Source organism: Ursus arctos, unplaced genomic scaffold (assembly GCF_023065955.2).
Source record: "Ursus arctos isolate Adak ecotype North America unplaced genomic scaffold, UrsArc2.0 scaffold_25, whole genome shotgun sequence".
Lineage (NCBI taxonomy): Eukaryota > Metazoa > Chordata > Mammalia > Carnivora > Ursidae > Ursus > Ursus arctos.
The window spans coordinates 30211864-30228300 of NW_026622930.1; the positions used below are offsets into that span (position 1 = coordinate 30211864).

The window sequence follows — 16437 nt, forward strand, 5'->3', positions numbered from 1 at the left end:
TTTCCGGTGTCATCTGCCCTCCAGCTGCCTAAGCACAACCCACAGGGTGGGGGTGGGAGGCCCAACCGCCATGCAAATGGTACTATAATGATATTATAAGAGCCTTGGGGTTACTAGCGGATAAGGTCTTTCTTTCTTTTTTTTTTTTTTTTTTTTAAGATTATTTTATTTATTTGACAGAGAGAGAGAGACAGCCAGCGAGAGAGGGAACACAAGCAGGGGGAGTGGGAGAGGAAGAAGTAGGCTCAGAGCGGAGGAGCCTGATGTGGGGCTCGATCCCGTAACACCGGGATCACGCCCTGAGCCTAAGGCAGACGCCCAACCGCTACGCCACCCAGGCGCCCCGATAAGGTCTTTCTTAAATGCGCATGCTCCGAAGCTGGGGCCGTCTCTGTAGCCCCTGTCTTCTGCTTATCAGGTCTGTGCTAAACTGCAAAAGGGTTGGTCTAAGAGAGATGGGGCAGTCTCTGGGTGGAGGGGGGGGGGTCCCTGGCAACTGTCCATTACTTACCCTCCTTTCTCCCCTCTGGCTCCTGTCTATCCAACGGCCTACTCTAACAGGTGAAGCATGGGTGGATGGATAAATCAGGGACCACATATCCAGTAAGCACTGAAGAAGAACCAAAGAAAGAGATGGAGGCAAGACAAATTCTGAGCCCTTGAACTATAGCCCAGCCCAGGAGGCGAGAGAATGATGTGCGAAGGCGGCAGGTTCTGCATCAGGCGGTACCTGATGAGTTGAGCGCAGCGGTCAGGTCAGGAGCCCAGCATGGGCTGGAGATGCGGGAACATCCTCCTGATCTAGGTGGTACCCAGGTTCTAGGTGAATGGAGTAAGGGGGATCTGGACAGGTAGAGAGGAGGGCAGACTATCCGAAACCCCTTAGCAGGGCTTACAGGGTCCTTTATGTCCTTGACCCTACCTTCTCTGCTGACTCATCTATTCCCCCTTCCCCCGTCTCTCTTGGTGCTCTAGCCAAACTGAACTCATTTCATCACCTTGAAGCCACCATGTATTTTTTTCACCATCAAGCCTTTGCCCAGGGCATCCCCTCTCTCCGGAAGACTCTTTCTCTTCCTTGTGACCAAACCAACTTGACTCCTCATTCAGGCTTCTGCTGAACTATCCCTTCCTCTGGTGAGGCTTCCCTGATTTTATTCTAGACCATGGGCCTCCTCAGCTCTGTTCTTCCCCTATCATCACACTTTCCTGTAATTACTTGATTAATTATCTGCCTCCCCACTACAGAGGAGACTCTTTGAAGTCAGAAATTCTTGCTTGAGAATCATGACTGCCGTGCATTGGGTGCTTGATAAACTCTTGCTGAATAAAGTATTTTATTATGCAGTTTGATGCAGTTTCATGAAGTAGTTTCATTATGCAGTATTATCATTATGAAGGGATGGATGGATGGATGGATGGATGGATGAGTGGATGGGTGGAAGGAGTGATGGATGGGGGAAGGAAGGGAGAGAGGGAGGGAAGAAGGAAGGTCTCCAGAGTGAGCAGAAGTATGGCAGGCTTTGAGCATAATGAGGAAAATTGAAGTGTAGCATTTGTGTAGGTAAGTGTGACAAGATTAAGTCAAGAGATGGATGGATGGATGGATGGATGGATGGATGGATGGATGGACATTACAGAGAGCTTCCACTTCCTGGGATGAAAGGTTCAGTCTTTATCCTAGGAAAGAATGGGGAGAATACAAATTTGTAATTTTAAAATATTTTCTACCTTGTAGAGCTGCCTTGCAAATCCTGACAGCCTTTAAAAGGGAGGGTGCCTATTTTAGAAGACTGCTTTTCTAAGAAATAAAAATCCCCTCACTTTGCCCTGACCTTTGGGAAACAGGGTGAGTGGCCCCTTTGGGGTTGTTGGTACCCCTTTGCCTCTGATCCTATCCCGAAGCCTATATCTGTAGTCACACAGTCACGTGAGATGGACTTTTCCCTTCAGCCACAGGTAAGGAGCTCTCCAGACAGTGGGAAAGTGGGTATTTGGGAGAGCAAATTTGGGAGAGCTACAGTGCCCAGGTATGAGCCCAGACATTCCAGAGTGGACAGAATGACCACCAAGACCTCAAACATGTGTGCATGTCTGCCCATGGACAGGCCCAGCCGTCAGGTCTTAACTGACAGTGGAGACACAATGTTCCTACATTTTGCTTAGGGGAAGCCATATCTTTGTGGGTACAGCTACTCCTAGCTATGAAGAAGCTGCAAGCAGCGGAGGGCTTATCAGCAGGGTCCAGAATGGATGCCAAAGCAGCAAAGATCACGTGCACACTCCTTCGTACACACCCAACCGCTCCTCCCTCCTTGTTCATCCTCCCATCCACCTGACCACCACCCCGCACCGCCCCCCCCCCCCCGCCGCCCCCAAGTTGCAGAGAGCTCTTCAGTGAAATCCATCTCTCTGCCTCAGCCTGGCCCATATTCCTGTTGGTTCCGGCATGTGTGTGGAATAGTGACTGAATCACACAAGCGTCTGCCAAGCAGGGCTGCTGCTTACAGTTGTGCAGGTTGTGCACTGCATAAAAACCCTTGAGTGAAAAGCTAAAAATCCAGCCAGTTCTCTCCATGCCAGGCCCAGCATCCTGATGCATTGCTGTGTGAGCCATGGAGAGGCACCCTGTCCTTGCCAGCTGTGCATCTCCAGGACTGTATCATTTCTCAACTTGGCACAAAGGTGCTATGTAGCCCGGCAGTGGCCCTGCCATCAGGACAAAGTATTCTGATTATGAAATAGATACAGCAAGACAGTTTCAAGAGATCATTTGGCTCAGTTCCTGACGTTGTAAAATAAGCCTCCCATATTAGTTGTCTATTGCTGTGTAATTAGTTGCCGTAAACTTAGAGGCTTAACGCAATGTCCATTTAGTATCTCACAGTTCTGTAGCTCAGAAGTTCAGGTGTGGTGTGGCTGAGTTCTCTGCGCAGGCCGGAGTCAAGGCTGGATTGGGCTCCTGTCTGGAAGCTGTGAGGGTATATCGGCTTCTAAACTCATTCAGGTGGCTGGCAGCACCCAATTTCTTGGGGTGTTAAGCCGGAAGGTCCCACTCCTTGCTGTCTGTCCTTCAGGGACCGCTCTGCTGCTAGAGGCTGCCTGCATTCCTGCTCACGGGACACCCTTCATCTTTAAGCCAGAAACAGTGTGTTGAGTCCTTCTCAGGGTTCAAATCTCTGGCTTCCCCTTCCTCTTGGGCCAGAGGAAGCTCTCTGCTTTTAAGGGCCCAAGTGCTCTCCCGCCCACCCACGTTCCTTTTACAAGCCAAGTCTTTGAGCCTTCTTCTAAAGGCTTGTTTGGGTAAACACATTCATACCTACTTTATCAGATAGTTACCCATTTTGAGGAAACACTAGCATGGGTAAAATCATTTGTATATCAATCAGAACCATCTTTTGTCATCCTAAACTCTCTTAAACATTTGAGTAGAGTCTGATGCTGTCAGTGGGTGCTGGAACTGGCTCCCACTAGTTCGTGAGAGCAGATCGTTAAATGTTTAGGAATTTTGCAAGTTGGTGATTAAAATTTAGTAGCTTGAAATTGACTACAGTGGGAGTATTACACTATGGAAGGCATATACCCTAAATCAGAGTTTCTTTTCTTCCCCCCCCCCCCCCCCCCGATTGCTGGTTTACCAGTATACCACTGGGTGTAGACCTTTATAGGTCATCTACTTGGCTTTCTGTAGCATGCAGGAATCTTCTTCATAGCCGTTTTCATGCATGCTCATCGTCCTACTTTTTAATACCACCAGGAACCGGGCAGCCACTCCCTTATAAGCCAGTTCATCTTACTGTTGTCATGGTCATGGTGGAGCAGAAGTCTGCCTCCCTGCCAGTGGCCTCAGTGCTTTGGAAGCAGCGTTTGTGACAGCCGCAGGACCGTGGAGCGGTGTCATCCTCTGCAACGGACATCTGTCCCGTGGGTCCTTCTATCAGATCTCACCTAGAAACACGGTCTTTAGAGCCACACTGAGTTCACATCCCAACTCTGCCACTTATTTAGCTGTGACCTTGGGCATGGCTCTTGACTGGGCTTCTGGTTCCTCATCTATAAATTAGGGACAAAACTAGTATCTACCTCATTGGTTGTGGTGAAGGTTCGGTGAGATAATACACACGGAGAGAACAGCACCTTGCCTGGCAGGTTGCTAACTCGCCGGTGCGTTCTAAGGATGGAATTACTTAATATACATAAAGTGCCTGAAGAGCGCAGTGCCTGGCGCAAGGTAAGCACTGTAGAAATCGTAGCAAATTCATTTGAAACATGGTTTGCAGACCCTTCACCATACTAGTCAGTCACCCTACTCTGGGTGCACTCCAATTTCCCCCCTCAAAATGCAGGCTCAGAGTGGCTGTGGCTGAAATGCTAGCCTTTGATTCGGCCTCCTCCTCCCTGCCGCACCCTGGCATTGGAGCAGCTGTCTGATTTTCCCTAAGTGTTTCATAGAATCAGAGAGACTTCTTCAAGGAGTCTTGAGCCCTAGGCCAACCGCATGGGTGTATCCTGGCTGCTGGTTAGAAACGCAGGATCTCAGGCAGGGCCCAGACCCACCGAATCAGAATCTGCATTTTAACAAGATCCCAGGGGGACATATGTACATCAAAGTTTGAGGAGCACTGTTTTGGGGGAACTTATGGACACCTATTTTCAAGAGGACATCATTTAGGGCATCCTAAACCGTTTCATGAGACAAGGAACCTCTCCCCTAGACCTTGGTAAGGGTGGGGGGAGTGTCCCTGTTGGGCTGTCAGGGTGCGGTTGGGGGTGGGAGGGGCTTTGTGCCCTGAATCAGGGCCAGGAACCTGCCAGGGGAAGATCAGGGGTCTGCTGGTGCTTAATAAAAAAGACTGAAAGGGGGCGCCTGGGTGGCTCAGTCCTTAAGCGTCTGCCTTCGGCTCAGGGCATGATTCCGGAGTGCTGGGATCGAGCCCCATATCAGGCTCCTCCGCTGGGAGCCTGCTTCTTCCTCTCCCACTCCCCCTGCTTGTGTTCCCTCTCTCGCTGGCTGTCTCTCTCTGTCAAATAAATAAAATCTTTAAAAAAATAAAAAATTAAAAAGACTGAAAAAACCCAACACGGAGATGTGAGGCTTCTGCAAGCTCCCGCGGGAAGGCTAGCGGCTCCATCGCCGGCTCCGTCCTGCAGCCCCAGGTCAAGGGAGCTCAGCGAACATTAGCTGGCCTGGAGCAGCCAGGATCCATTTAGAAACGATGAGAAAGAACCCTTCTTGATATGGTGAAGAGTCATTTAGTAGAAATCCGAAGGGAAGAAGTCACCAAATGAGAGATTATTTGGAGATTCCTTCTAGCAAGGGAGGGCCCAAGGGTCGGGAGGCCGCCTACTCACAACACGGTGCAGAGACACGGCCACTCACCACCTGAATTTCTTACCTGCTGCCTGCATTTCAGTGGGAGAATTCTGTGCTTCCTCACAGGCACAGCTCAGGAATGGCATCCAGAGTTTGTCCACCTGCTCGTATAAAATAAGCTGTAGGATTCATAGGGACTTGTGCTAAAATCCCAGCTCTGCTGTGTACTAGCTGTGTGACTCTGGGCAAGTTACTTAGCCTCTCTGAGAACCTGTTTTCTCATCTTTAAAGTGTGAGTAATAATACCTATGTTATATGGCTGAAGTAAGGATGAAATAAGAAAGCTCTCATGGTGTTGAGAAGGTAAATGTATATATTATCTTAGATTCCTTCCTGGTGTAAAGCCAAATCCACGGGGCCCTCCTCCAACGTAGGACAAATAAACGCTGCTCCCTCTCCCTTTCACCCAAAGGGAGCTCAGTGGCTTAAGAGCACCTTTCCCTTTGCAGTATCCTGAGGACGAGAGGCCTGTTTGGAATTGGGAGTCCTCGGTGCAAGGGAATGTTCTTAGAGGCTAGCCAGGCAGACCAGAAACGGTTTCCTGATCCCTTCCGGCTTGTTGGTGGGAGAGCTCCTAGGAGCGTCTTTTCCAAGCCGCACAGCCCGTCTTAGCTGGGAACGCTGCACGCTTTGGCCCCTCCCTCAGCAGAAGGCGGGGAGGAGAAGAGAGGCAGGTCAACACCCCGCCTAGGGATGGTTCAAAACCCCCAGCCAAGCCCCAAGAATTCAATCCCGGCTTGTTGGAGAGCTCTCTCATAGACAGAAAAATGGAGTGGGCCAATCAAGTGAGGGTGTCGCTGGATGGCATTGGACTTCTGGGCTCTTTGTCCCACTGGGACTCCTTAGGCATTCTATCAGAATAGCCTTCAAAAAAAAAAATGCTTTCTTGTTGTTCCTAATGGCTTTTTGTTGCAAAAAGGCAGATGTGTTCTCAGGTGTGTTAGACATTCACCTTCAGTCCCTCAGCAAGCCACGGTCAAGGGCCTCCTCCACGCCGGGCACTAGGACTGTGGCAAGTGAGACAGTTTCCCTGTCATCGTGGCGCTTACATTCCAGTGTGGACAGACGGACTATAAACAAGGAAGTTAATGAACCAGCCAGCTACCTTCAGGCTGTGATTGGGGCACTGAAGGGAACGAGCAGATGGAACATGACGGAAGGTGACCCGTGGTGGGGAGGTAGAGACGGTGGGCAGGAAAGAGACCCAAGGAGGTAATGTGGCCTTGGAAGGCCTCTCCTAGGGGTGATGCTTGTGTGGAGACCCAAAGGATGAGGATAGCAGAGACCCAGGCACAGAGCACAAGCAAGGAGGGTGCCTTAAGTGGGAAGGGGCTTGATTTAAGGAACAGAAAGAAAGACCAGTGTGTCTGGAACTCCCAAGCAAGGTGAGAATGGAGTCAGCAAGGTCACCAGCGGCGGGATTATGTAAGATCCTATAGGCCATGGTAAGGACTCTACATTTTTTCCAATGATAGTGGTGGGATGGGACTTGGATTGCATTTTTAATAGACAGCCTGGGTCATTATTGGGGGAAGGCATTGAAGGAGGGGGCAAAGGCAGGAATATCTCCTAGAAGGTTATTTACCAAGTCCAAAGGAGAGGCAATGGTGTTTTGATCGAGGTCTCGGTAGCAGAGGGAAAGATGGCAGCAAATTACATGTATTAGGGTTGGGGTGGAATTGAGGGGAAGGGTGAGGAAAAGGAAGGAATCAGCAGTGATTCCTGGTTTGGATAGACCATGTTGCTGTTGACTGAAATGAGGAAGAGCAAGTTTGGAAAGAGAACTCAAGACCTGGCTGGTGACTCTCACTTAATTAAATGTTCTTGGGGCTTCATTTGTGGCTTAAGCAGAACTGAGGACTTCACGGGGTTTTCAAGAGCTGGAAGGGAAGGGATCCTCTGGTTTCCAGGCAGGGTCCACACAGAGGTGATGCCTTCCCCATGACTGATCCCAGCGAGGGAGTCTGACACCCCACCTCCCCCGCTCATTACACCCTCCCGCCAGCGGTTCCAGCCAGCTAACCTCAGTTCCTCGTGCCACTACTGTCTGTCCTCATTTCCCTGTCTTCCACTGAGTTATCTGTGGCATCTCTTATTCTCTTTATCTGTTCACTAAAAATCACAAGCACAAGTCACACGACATGTGAGGATGTGGTCTGTCCAGCCCAGAGCTTGTTGCTGACCGAGACCCAAGGCCAGATTTTGAAAAACCATCAATTGTTATCTATGCTCTCACCCTTAACATGACAAGCCCCTCTCCTAACCCGTTTGGGACAGATCACCCTGCACTATCCAGTCCTTTCTTGACCTGACGTCTGTTTCTAGCCTGTACCCCCTCTTGGGCCACCAGTTCTATGTATTGATCTCTCCTTATTTTCTGACTTAATGACTGGAGGTGGTAAGATTCCCTTAGATAATACTCTCAAGCCACCCGATCAGGTTCAATTACGCTTTGTAATCACGGTTGCTATTTATCGAACACTTACAAGGGAACGTGCAGTGGGGTGCACGTCACAAGCGCGTCACGTGCGTTGCTCTCCTGTAAGCACGCTCTGAACCAGATTTTCGTACTCTGCCCTACAAATGAGACTTGAAGAGCTTGAGCAGGTTGCCCCAGGTCACCCAGCTAGTGAGAGGTGGAGGCTGGATCGGACCCCAAGTCCTCAGTCTCCAGTACCAGTGCCACTGCTGTCCAGGAAGAAAGGCCAGAGAGGCCTTTCAGAGGCGGCGCACTCGTGCTCTCTGTGCTGGCGAGTCAGCTTCTTCTGTGATGGCAGTGGGTGTGGCACGTGAGGACAGTTTGGAGTCTTTCATTTTGAAGCCGTGGACTGGCGGGGGCCGGGGTGTATTAGTAGCCGCTATTCATTCAGTTCGGGAGCCACAGGCCCACGTTTGGTTCTCTAGGTTCAAAAGTGTATGCAAAGGAAGCTCTGGAGGCATCCAACACTCTTCACGGTGACTTGGGAACGCTTGGGAGAGCAGACAGGTTGTCCCGAGTCAGAATGTAAAGATAGTCCTATATATATACATATATATATATATACGTATATGTATATGTACATATATATATATGTATATATATATATAAGGCAGGTACTGAAGGCCTCAGCCTCCTCTACAAAGGGCAGGCCTGCGGCCACCCACGTCTGAGAAGGTGCATGCCCACGGGCAGCTGGACAGGGCTGCCGCGTGTGTCCCTAAGTCCCTCTGCTGTGAGGAGACTCAGCTCCGTGCATACCCCTCCAGCAGTGTCCCACGGCCTCTGCGAGAGGCCTCAACTGGAGTCTGGTCCTGAATTGTCCCCATTATTAAGCAAAGGTTGGAAGAGGCCCAGGTCTATCTTTGTTTTTAAAGTTCCTAGTAAAAGGAAGGAAGGAAGGAAGGAAGGAAGGAAGGAAGGAAGGAAGGAAGGAAGGAAGGAAGGGAGGGAGGGAGGGAGGGAGGAGGGAAGAAGGAAAGAAAAATGGAAATCGGGACTACTAAAATTGGTTCATATTTTTCATTGTTTAACAAAGCACCTTTTAACATAAAGATCGTGTAATTGTGCTGGTCACAAGGTCGTTGTAGGATTTGTAAGGTAACTGTGACTCGGAGCGCCCTAGAGTTCCTGCGATCCTGTCCACACGCCCCTGTGGCTGCAGGGCTCATCTGGAAGTAGCGTGTAGCTTCTGAAGCCCCTCGTGAGTTACCAGAATGTGTGACTTGAGCTGCGTGGCCCTCCTGGCTTCCCCCGTGGTCGTTGCTGCCACAGAGAAAGGGAGAAGTCCTTCTATGTCCAGGCAAGACTCCCACAGGCCAACGGGCCCCCCATACATGTCCTTTCTATAACATAAGCCTTTCAGACCAACACCAGCTGATTTCAAAAGTCAAAAAATTAAAAAAAAAATTCTCGCTATCCCCAAAGCCAGAAGAAGGAAGCAAACATTACAGAGGACCTAGATGATGGAGCCATTATATGTATATGATTTCGTTGCTGTCACAACCGCCCTGGGATGGTGTAAGCATTATTGAACCTGTTTGTGTATCCGTTACATTCTTTGTCCAAGGTCACGTAGCATCTCCAAGATTAGAACCCAGAACCTTTGACTTTCCAGCCTTCGAGTCTGACTGTTCCACGAAGCCACACAAAGCCTAAGAGGAGCCCAGGGTGCCCAGAAGGGGGGCACACTTGGACCTTTCTGGATCTTTTCACTGTTTCCTACTCTTCCTGCTCCTCCTCCTGGCTGGCTTGCCCCCCACCCCAATCTGCTCCTTGCTTATGATACTTATTTTTCCATCCACAGCCAAACAATTCACATCAAGGTAATTGATGATGAGGCGTATGAGAAAAACAAGAATTACTTCATTGAGATGATGGGCCCCGCATGGTGGATATGAGTTTTCAGAAAGGTGTAGTACCCTGTCCTCCACACTAACGCTAACATTCTTCTCTCCTCTCCTCTTCTGGTTCTTCCTTTCTCCAGTCTGTTTGTCTTCTCTTCCCCTTTCTTCTGCCTCTCTAGTCCACGTCCCCTTGTTTTCTTTCTTGTTCTCTCGTTTCCTTTCTTTCCACCTCTCCCCTCTCCTCTCTCTGATCCCAGCTCTGCCCTAACACCTGCCAGCCTGTCACATGGTATCCGTAAGAGGGATGTTCAGGAATCAATTTTTGTGGGTTGGAGAAATGGATATGGGAAAAACACAGAGTGGGGGAGAGAGAGCGGGAGAGAGTCAGCCCGAGCCCAGAGTATCATATGTGGGGCTCTCTGCTTCTCCCGGATGGCTTTCCAGGAAAGAAAAAGACCACCCAGCACAGCACCAGGCAGGAGGGCCGCACTGGAAACTGGCCTAGGTGCTCAGCACAGATTCCCACGGGGCAGCTATTCTCGGGGCTAAGCTTCTAGTTCCCAGACGTTGGCAATCAATGTGTTTGGATTTGGGTTCTATTTGTGGTTCATCCCATTCCCCAGAGCAGGCGTTAGGAGCCATCTTTTCTGCCATAATCCTGCTAACAAAGTGTGTTTCTCTTGTGACCTTGATTGAGCTGAAAGTATAGGTTTGAGTTTGCGGTCTCAGTCACAGACCTACCTGCTGGACTCTGTTTTCCCTGCAAAGAACATCTAGGTGTGGTGGCAGAGAGTTAGAATGGTGGGAGAGGGGATTCTGACTTGAGTGGAAGCTTTCCCATGAGGTCACAGGATTTCTCAGAGTAGAGGGAGCCTTTGCCCTCAACGGAAATGACCCCACACACCCTAGACTTACGACAGGCAAGTCAGAATATCCTCTTCTGGACAGACCATCTGTGTCCAGAGGAGCCGCCAGGATTCAGGGGCAATGTTCCTTCCCTGGCAGGGCCATCAGTCATGTCCCTCAGGCCAGGCCCTTGGCCACAGAGCCCCCATTCCTAACCCACAGCAGAGTCCCTGCAGGTGAAAAACTGCCAGGCTCACAGCCCCTGGGTAGCCCCAGGTTCCATATCAAGGGCCTAGGGAGAAGTTCTAGAAAATTCTTCTTGACAGGCGTTTAGCTTTGTCTTTTGTCTACTGAGCAAGGTATGTAAAGGTGTCCAAAATAGTGCCAAAAAGGGTAACCAAAAGTGTACTTGTGAAACACACACACAAAACACAAATGCACAGCAAATCTTGTGTCCAGCAAACCACCTCAGACCAGTCTGCCACTTTGCAGATAGCAAAGCTGAACGTGACTTCAGAAGGGAAGAGGAGCATCAGAGGCTCTCATTAGACATTTTAGGTTATTGTTTCTTAGCACCTCTTTGCCCTTTAGAGAGCATTTAGGTCCCAGGCCAAAGACAAAGCAAGAAGAAAATACCAATCATGGCTCACTACTGGGACCTGCCAACCCCACCGTGGTTCCATGAAGGACCAAGATGGGGATCATCCAGGCCCCCATAGCAACCTCTCCAGTGATAGTTGACCTGAGCCAGCCTCATGCCAGTCTCTAGAGGGGAGTGATTTTCAAAGAAACTTTGCTTCCCTGGATGATTTGTTTTTAAAAGACACAATGCTTTGTTGAGATGCCCAGAAATGAACAGAAACCTCCTTCACCGTTTTCCCCAGGCCCCAGATAATCAGCATTGAAGGATGCCAGCTTTGGGACATATCAGCCCTATGTGACAGAAGGACAGAGGTGATTTAGAATTTGATGATGTATCATTTTCTTTACATTTTCCTAGGAGTGCATCAGCTGTAAATATGAAAGGAGTCCTGTATCATATCGTGGTTAATACATACTTATTTTAGTTCCCACTACCGAAGCCCTGAGATCAAGAATGACGAAGATACTAGAATTCTGCCTTCCTTTCTCTCTCTCTCATTTCCCTTGCTCATAAATACTTTACTTTTAAAGTTTTCTTTATGAGGCTCACAAAATAAGTGAGTGCAGACACAGGAAGGGAAACGAGCCCCGAGCTAGGTATTATTGGCATATTTCCCGTTGGAGAAAGACCCTGCTTCCCGAAGAAATGCCAGTTACCATGTGACACCCAATGGAATGTGCTGCCCAACTCACTTCCTACTAACCAGCGGCCGGATCTAAACTGACTCTTGCCCACCAGCAACCCCATGTCCTTCCCCTTTCCCTCCTGTCCTCCTGGAACCCTTCCTTTGCCCACTTTTCCTTGCCTCCTGGCTCCCTTTCCTTCACACCCATAAGGAAACTATGACCAAGGAGACAAGAAAAGCTGAGACCGTTTTTAATAGGAGAAAAAATACAATCCACCATAGTCCTGTCAGATGCCACCATGGCGGGACCGGGCTGCATGTGCCAGGAGTGATGGGGAATGATTTTAAAGGCTGTGCTCCAAATGACCAACCAATCTACCGACCCAGTCGACACACTCTCTCTCTTGTTGTCCCTACAGGAAAACCATAAGGGTTAAAATAGTAGATGAGGAGGAATACGAAAGGCAAGAGAATTTCTTCATTGTCCTTGGTGAACCGAAATGGATGGAACGTGGAATATCAGGTGTGAGATTCTTTAAAAAACCAAACAAAATAAAACAACAACAACAAAAAGAAAGAAAAAAATTTAAACTGAAAAGCACCAGCAACCAAAAGCAACCTTGTTTTTTCTCCCCCCATTTTCTTCCCTTTTCCTTTTTCCTCTTTTTGACCAACAGACTTTTTTATTCTTTTCCCTCCTGTATTCTCGCTCTCACCCTGTTTCGGTGTCATCTCTGCCTTCTTAGCCTTAGCTGATTCCCCAGTCCTCCTTTCCCACCTTCCGGACAGCGCTGCAGCCTCAACTCCTCATTACCCTACTGAGTTACTTCCTTCTACCTTGTGCTCCAATGATCCGATCACCACCGTCCCCGCACTCTCCCCCGCAGCCCCTACATATACATGGAACCCGTAAATGTGGAAACTCCTTGGTGGGTGGGGAGAAGAAAACGAAAGGAATGTGATGCCATGCATGTCTGTGCCCCTTCCCTGCCTTCTTCCCCTCCCACCCCTCACCATCGAGCCTGGATTGAATGGGGGAAGGGTCTGGGATGGGGGCCGGGGCCCATGCTGCAATGATGCTTATACAGTTTTCTGCTGCATTCCCCAACCTTCCTTGAGTGCTTGGCAGGTTATTCACTTGCAGAGTGGTTCATAGTCCCCTCTGCCCTTCATGGAGGTAAGTGTTTTATCTGACTATTTCACAGTTGGGGAGATCATGGTATGAAAAGGTATACCAAATGTCAGAGGCCGCAGCTTCTGAGACCTCTCTGAGACAGAGCTGGCTTCTGAGGTAGTCATATGATCTGGAGTCCTGAAGTATTCTTCCTCTCCTTGACACCCAGCCCATCTCATTCTACCTTTATTCCTAGCCCAAGATAAAGAACTTTGTTCAGGCTGCTTTAGGACCATGCAATCCCTAAAGCAGAAAATTGGGAATCTGCAAAAAGAAGCAAATAATTCCAGATATGGGCATCTCCACAGCCAGAGAGCCCTGGAAAAGGACTGACATTGGGAGGGCCCAGAGTATTGACTTATGCGTTTTCCAATAGGAGAAGGGCCTCTAGATGGTGTAGTTGGTGTTGATCCCTGAGAAACAACACAGTTCACAGAAGCCTGCCTTTGCTTGACATCTGCAAATAGGTGTATCACCCAGATCCCAAGATAACCCTCATCCCACACCAGAGGAGTGGCCTCATCTCCTCCCTTCCTCAAGACATGCATCTTGGAATACCTGCTAGGGTTCCATTCCTAAGGGACTGATTATGTTGCAACCAAGGAAGATGTAAGGAAAGATTTCTTCCCTTGAAGAAAAATGATTGGAAACCACTACTTCAAAAATGTTGGAGGAATATATGTTGGGAAATACCAAGAGGACATTCACACTCCCCTTCAGGAGAGATATGCTTCTGGGAGCCTCATGGAGGATGGAACAGTGAGACCCACTTGTTTGTCAAAAAAGGGTGATTATTCTCTACAACTGTTTCACATTCACATGACAAAGAGCAGCATAAAGCCTTTCATTCAAGGACAGATCTAAGAGATTCAGCAACTATACTCCTAAAGGCTTATCGACAGGTATGATTGATCAGTTCTTACTGTCTTCTGGGGACTCTCTCTGCAGATCTGACCAGTTCTGTGTCCACCCAGGTCTGGACATGCCTAGTGTTCTAGAAGCAAAAGCCCTCTCCATCTTCCATCACTCATCTTCTCCTTGCCACCTGATAGGATGCCGCCATGAGCCTGATTGCCGGAGTGCGGGGGGGAAATCTCTAGTTCCATTGTTTAGATTGTGTTTCTGCCAATGCTGCAGTTACTACCACTGAGAATATTCTCAGAAGTTGCCTCAACACCTGCCCTCCTTCATTCCCACCTCCCTTGTGCATTTAATCCACCTACCTCTTCATGATTGGTTGGACGCCGCAGACACCTAAGGCCATCGTAAACTAGCTTTATCAATTTCCATCGTCTCGTAGCAAATGAAACCAGCACAAAAGATCATTCAGGGTAGCTGGAAAGAAGGCAGTGGCTCCAGACAAGAAGAATGGGTTAAAAGTTCATCCATGACTTTATTCCACCAGTAAAGAGGCCTCTCTTTTCTTTTCTGTCTCCCCAATAAACCCTGATCAACAGCAGGACAGGGAGTGACCTAAGATACACCTTGTGCCCTTCAAGAGACTTGGCCAAATGCAAATGCCTTTGGCTATTCCCCATTTGAGGATCCCTCCCCCCCCTTTTTTTTTTGCCCTGGACTCTTTGTCCAAGGAGACGTCAGCAAAGTCCTAGTGGAGCCTAGTCCTGGGGAGTGAGTAGGTGAGAAGGCAAGAATCCTCCAGGTCTTCCCAGTGACCAAGATACCAAGATGGAAGGTGCCCATAGGAAATATGCACATTTTCTGACCTCCTGGTCTATTGTCTATTTTCAGTTTCTTCACATCTTCTCATATTTTGGCATTAGACCATAAGGTGAAAGGTCATACAACTGGATTGTCTAGACTCAGAATCAAATGAAAACCCATCCTGATTTTCAGAATTCCCTGCTGTTCTCAGAGTGAGAAGCAGTACAGTAGAAAGCTTTTCATTATCACTGCTGCATGGGAGAGTCTTAGGCATTCAGAGCAGCATAGACTTTGCATGGTCAAATGACAATTGCGTTACCAAAAAAAAAAAAAAAAGACTGTATTTGAGATAGCAGAATCTATTCTTGGCAAACAAAACAGACTTTAGAGGTGAGATTAAATGCTGCAGATAAGCTAGAGGAGGGAAAAGGGAGGATGAATAGGAAACATGGTTGCCCTGGTGTAGAGTAAGTGCCGGAGTCCAAAAGTAGACGCCGAGCGTCATGGTCAAGGCTGTTGGGCCTGGATGCTGGGAGCCTCACGTGGAAAGGAAAGCACGCTCCCCCAGTCATAGGGCCTGTCTGTGCCCCCTCTTACCACATCAATGGGCTCACCCTGACAAGCTCCCAGATGCTTCCAATTATTCACAGAGCTATGCTATTTCCTGCATGTCCCTGGGGTGTCTGAGCAGGGATAAATGATGCTCACCTGACCCTGGGGATCAATACAGGGGAAAGTTCAGCTGCAGATTCTCTCATCATCAGCAGCAGGAAAAACACCCTGGAGGTATTATGTCACTCAGAATTGGCCTATCTGGATCTCGCTGACCCATCTATAACTGCTAAGTGGAAAGTCTCAAATTCATGTAGACAATGACCAGAGAATGGTACGATTCCAGCTGACTGCAAGCCCTCTCATTGTGATAGAGATGATCCTGGGGTTGGGAGGGACTTCTGAGTGAAAACCAGGGCAGCAGGGACCTTTTTGGAAGAGGTACCCCTTGTCTGGCCTAGCTGGGTTCACTGATATGTTCGGGTTTCTGGTTTCCCTTCTAGCTTGGGGGCCAGGAAGGGCTCTGCTTTTGCGCAGATCCATAGAAGGAGCAGAATGAACACGCTCTCTTCCTATCATCTATCTATCTATCTATCTATCTATCATCTATCATCTATCATCTATCTATATCTATCTATCTATCTATCTATCTATCAATCTATCATCTCCATGTGGCAAGGAGATTTACTCAATTACCCCTTGGAATTCCATATGGGAGAAACCAGAAAAAGTCAACTGCTGTTTGCTCTGCTTATATGCCATAAAAATTCTCAATCCACACGTGTCTTCAGTGGATGTGACTCTGAGATGTTGGCTCACTGGCCCGAGTTGCATTCCTAGAGATTTTCAGAAGAAACAATTCACAGACACCACCCCCGCTCCTTCCTCAGCACCATCAGTCACCAGCTGTACCAGGAGTATGTGGTGGGATATTCCCAGACTTTTATTTGAAAAGAGCCAGGGAGTGCGGGGCTGTGCTGAGACACCATTGAGAGGAAAATGTGGTATGTCACAAGAATTTTTTAGCATAAGTATAGATCGGGGGCTAAGGATGCCCTGTGTTAAGTATGTCTAACTCAGCTTCCCAGCCCACATAGGGGCCTGATTATTTGTCACCTTCCATCTACAAAGAGCTTTCTGTATGACCGTTTCTCTGGTCAAGAATACCTGGGCCCTTTTTAGCCTGTCCTTCTGGAACAAAAACACCACCATCCAGAGACACAGCACCACAGGATCTC

General features: G+C 48.7%; 1 protein-coding gene across 2 annotated transcripts in view; it reads left to right on the forward strand.

Moving 5' to 3' along the window:
- SLC8A3 (solute carrier family 8 member A3) overlaps positions 1-16437 on the forward strand; it is a 139172-nt gene that overhangs the window by 110664 nt on the left and 12071 nt on the right. For both annotated transcript variants that reach the window (XM_057318684.1, XM_057318685.1), the window contains exon 3: positions 12231-12334. In XM_057318684.1, coding sequence (XP_057174667.1) covers positions 12231-12334 — 104 coding nt within the window. The remainder of the gene's footprint in view (positions 1-12230; positions 12335-16437) is intronic.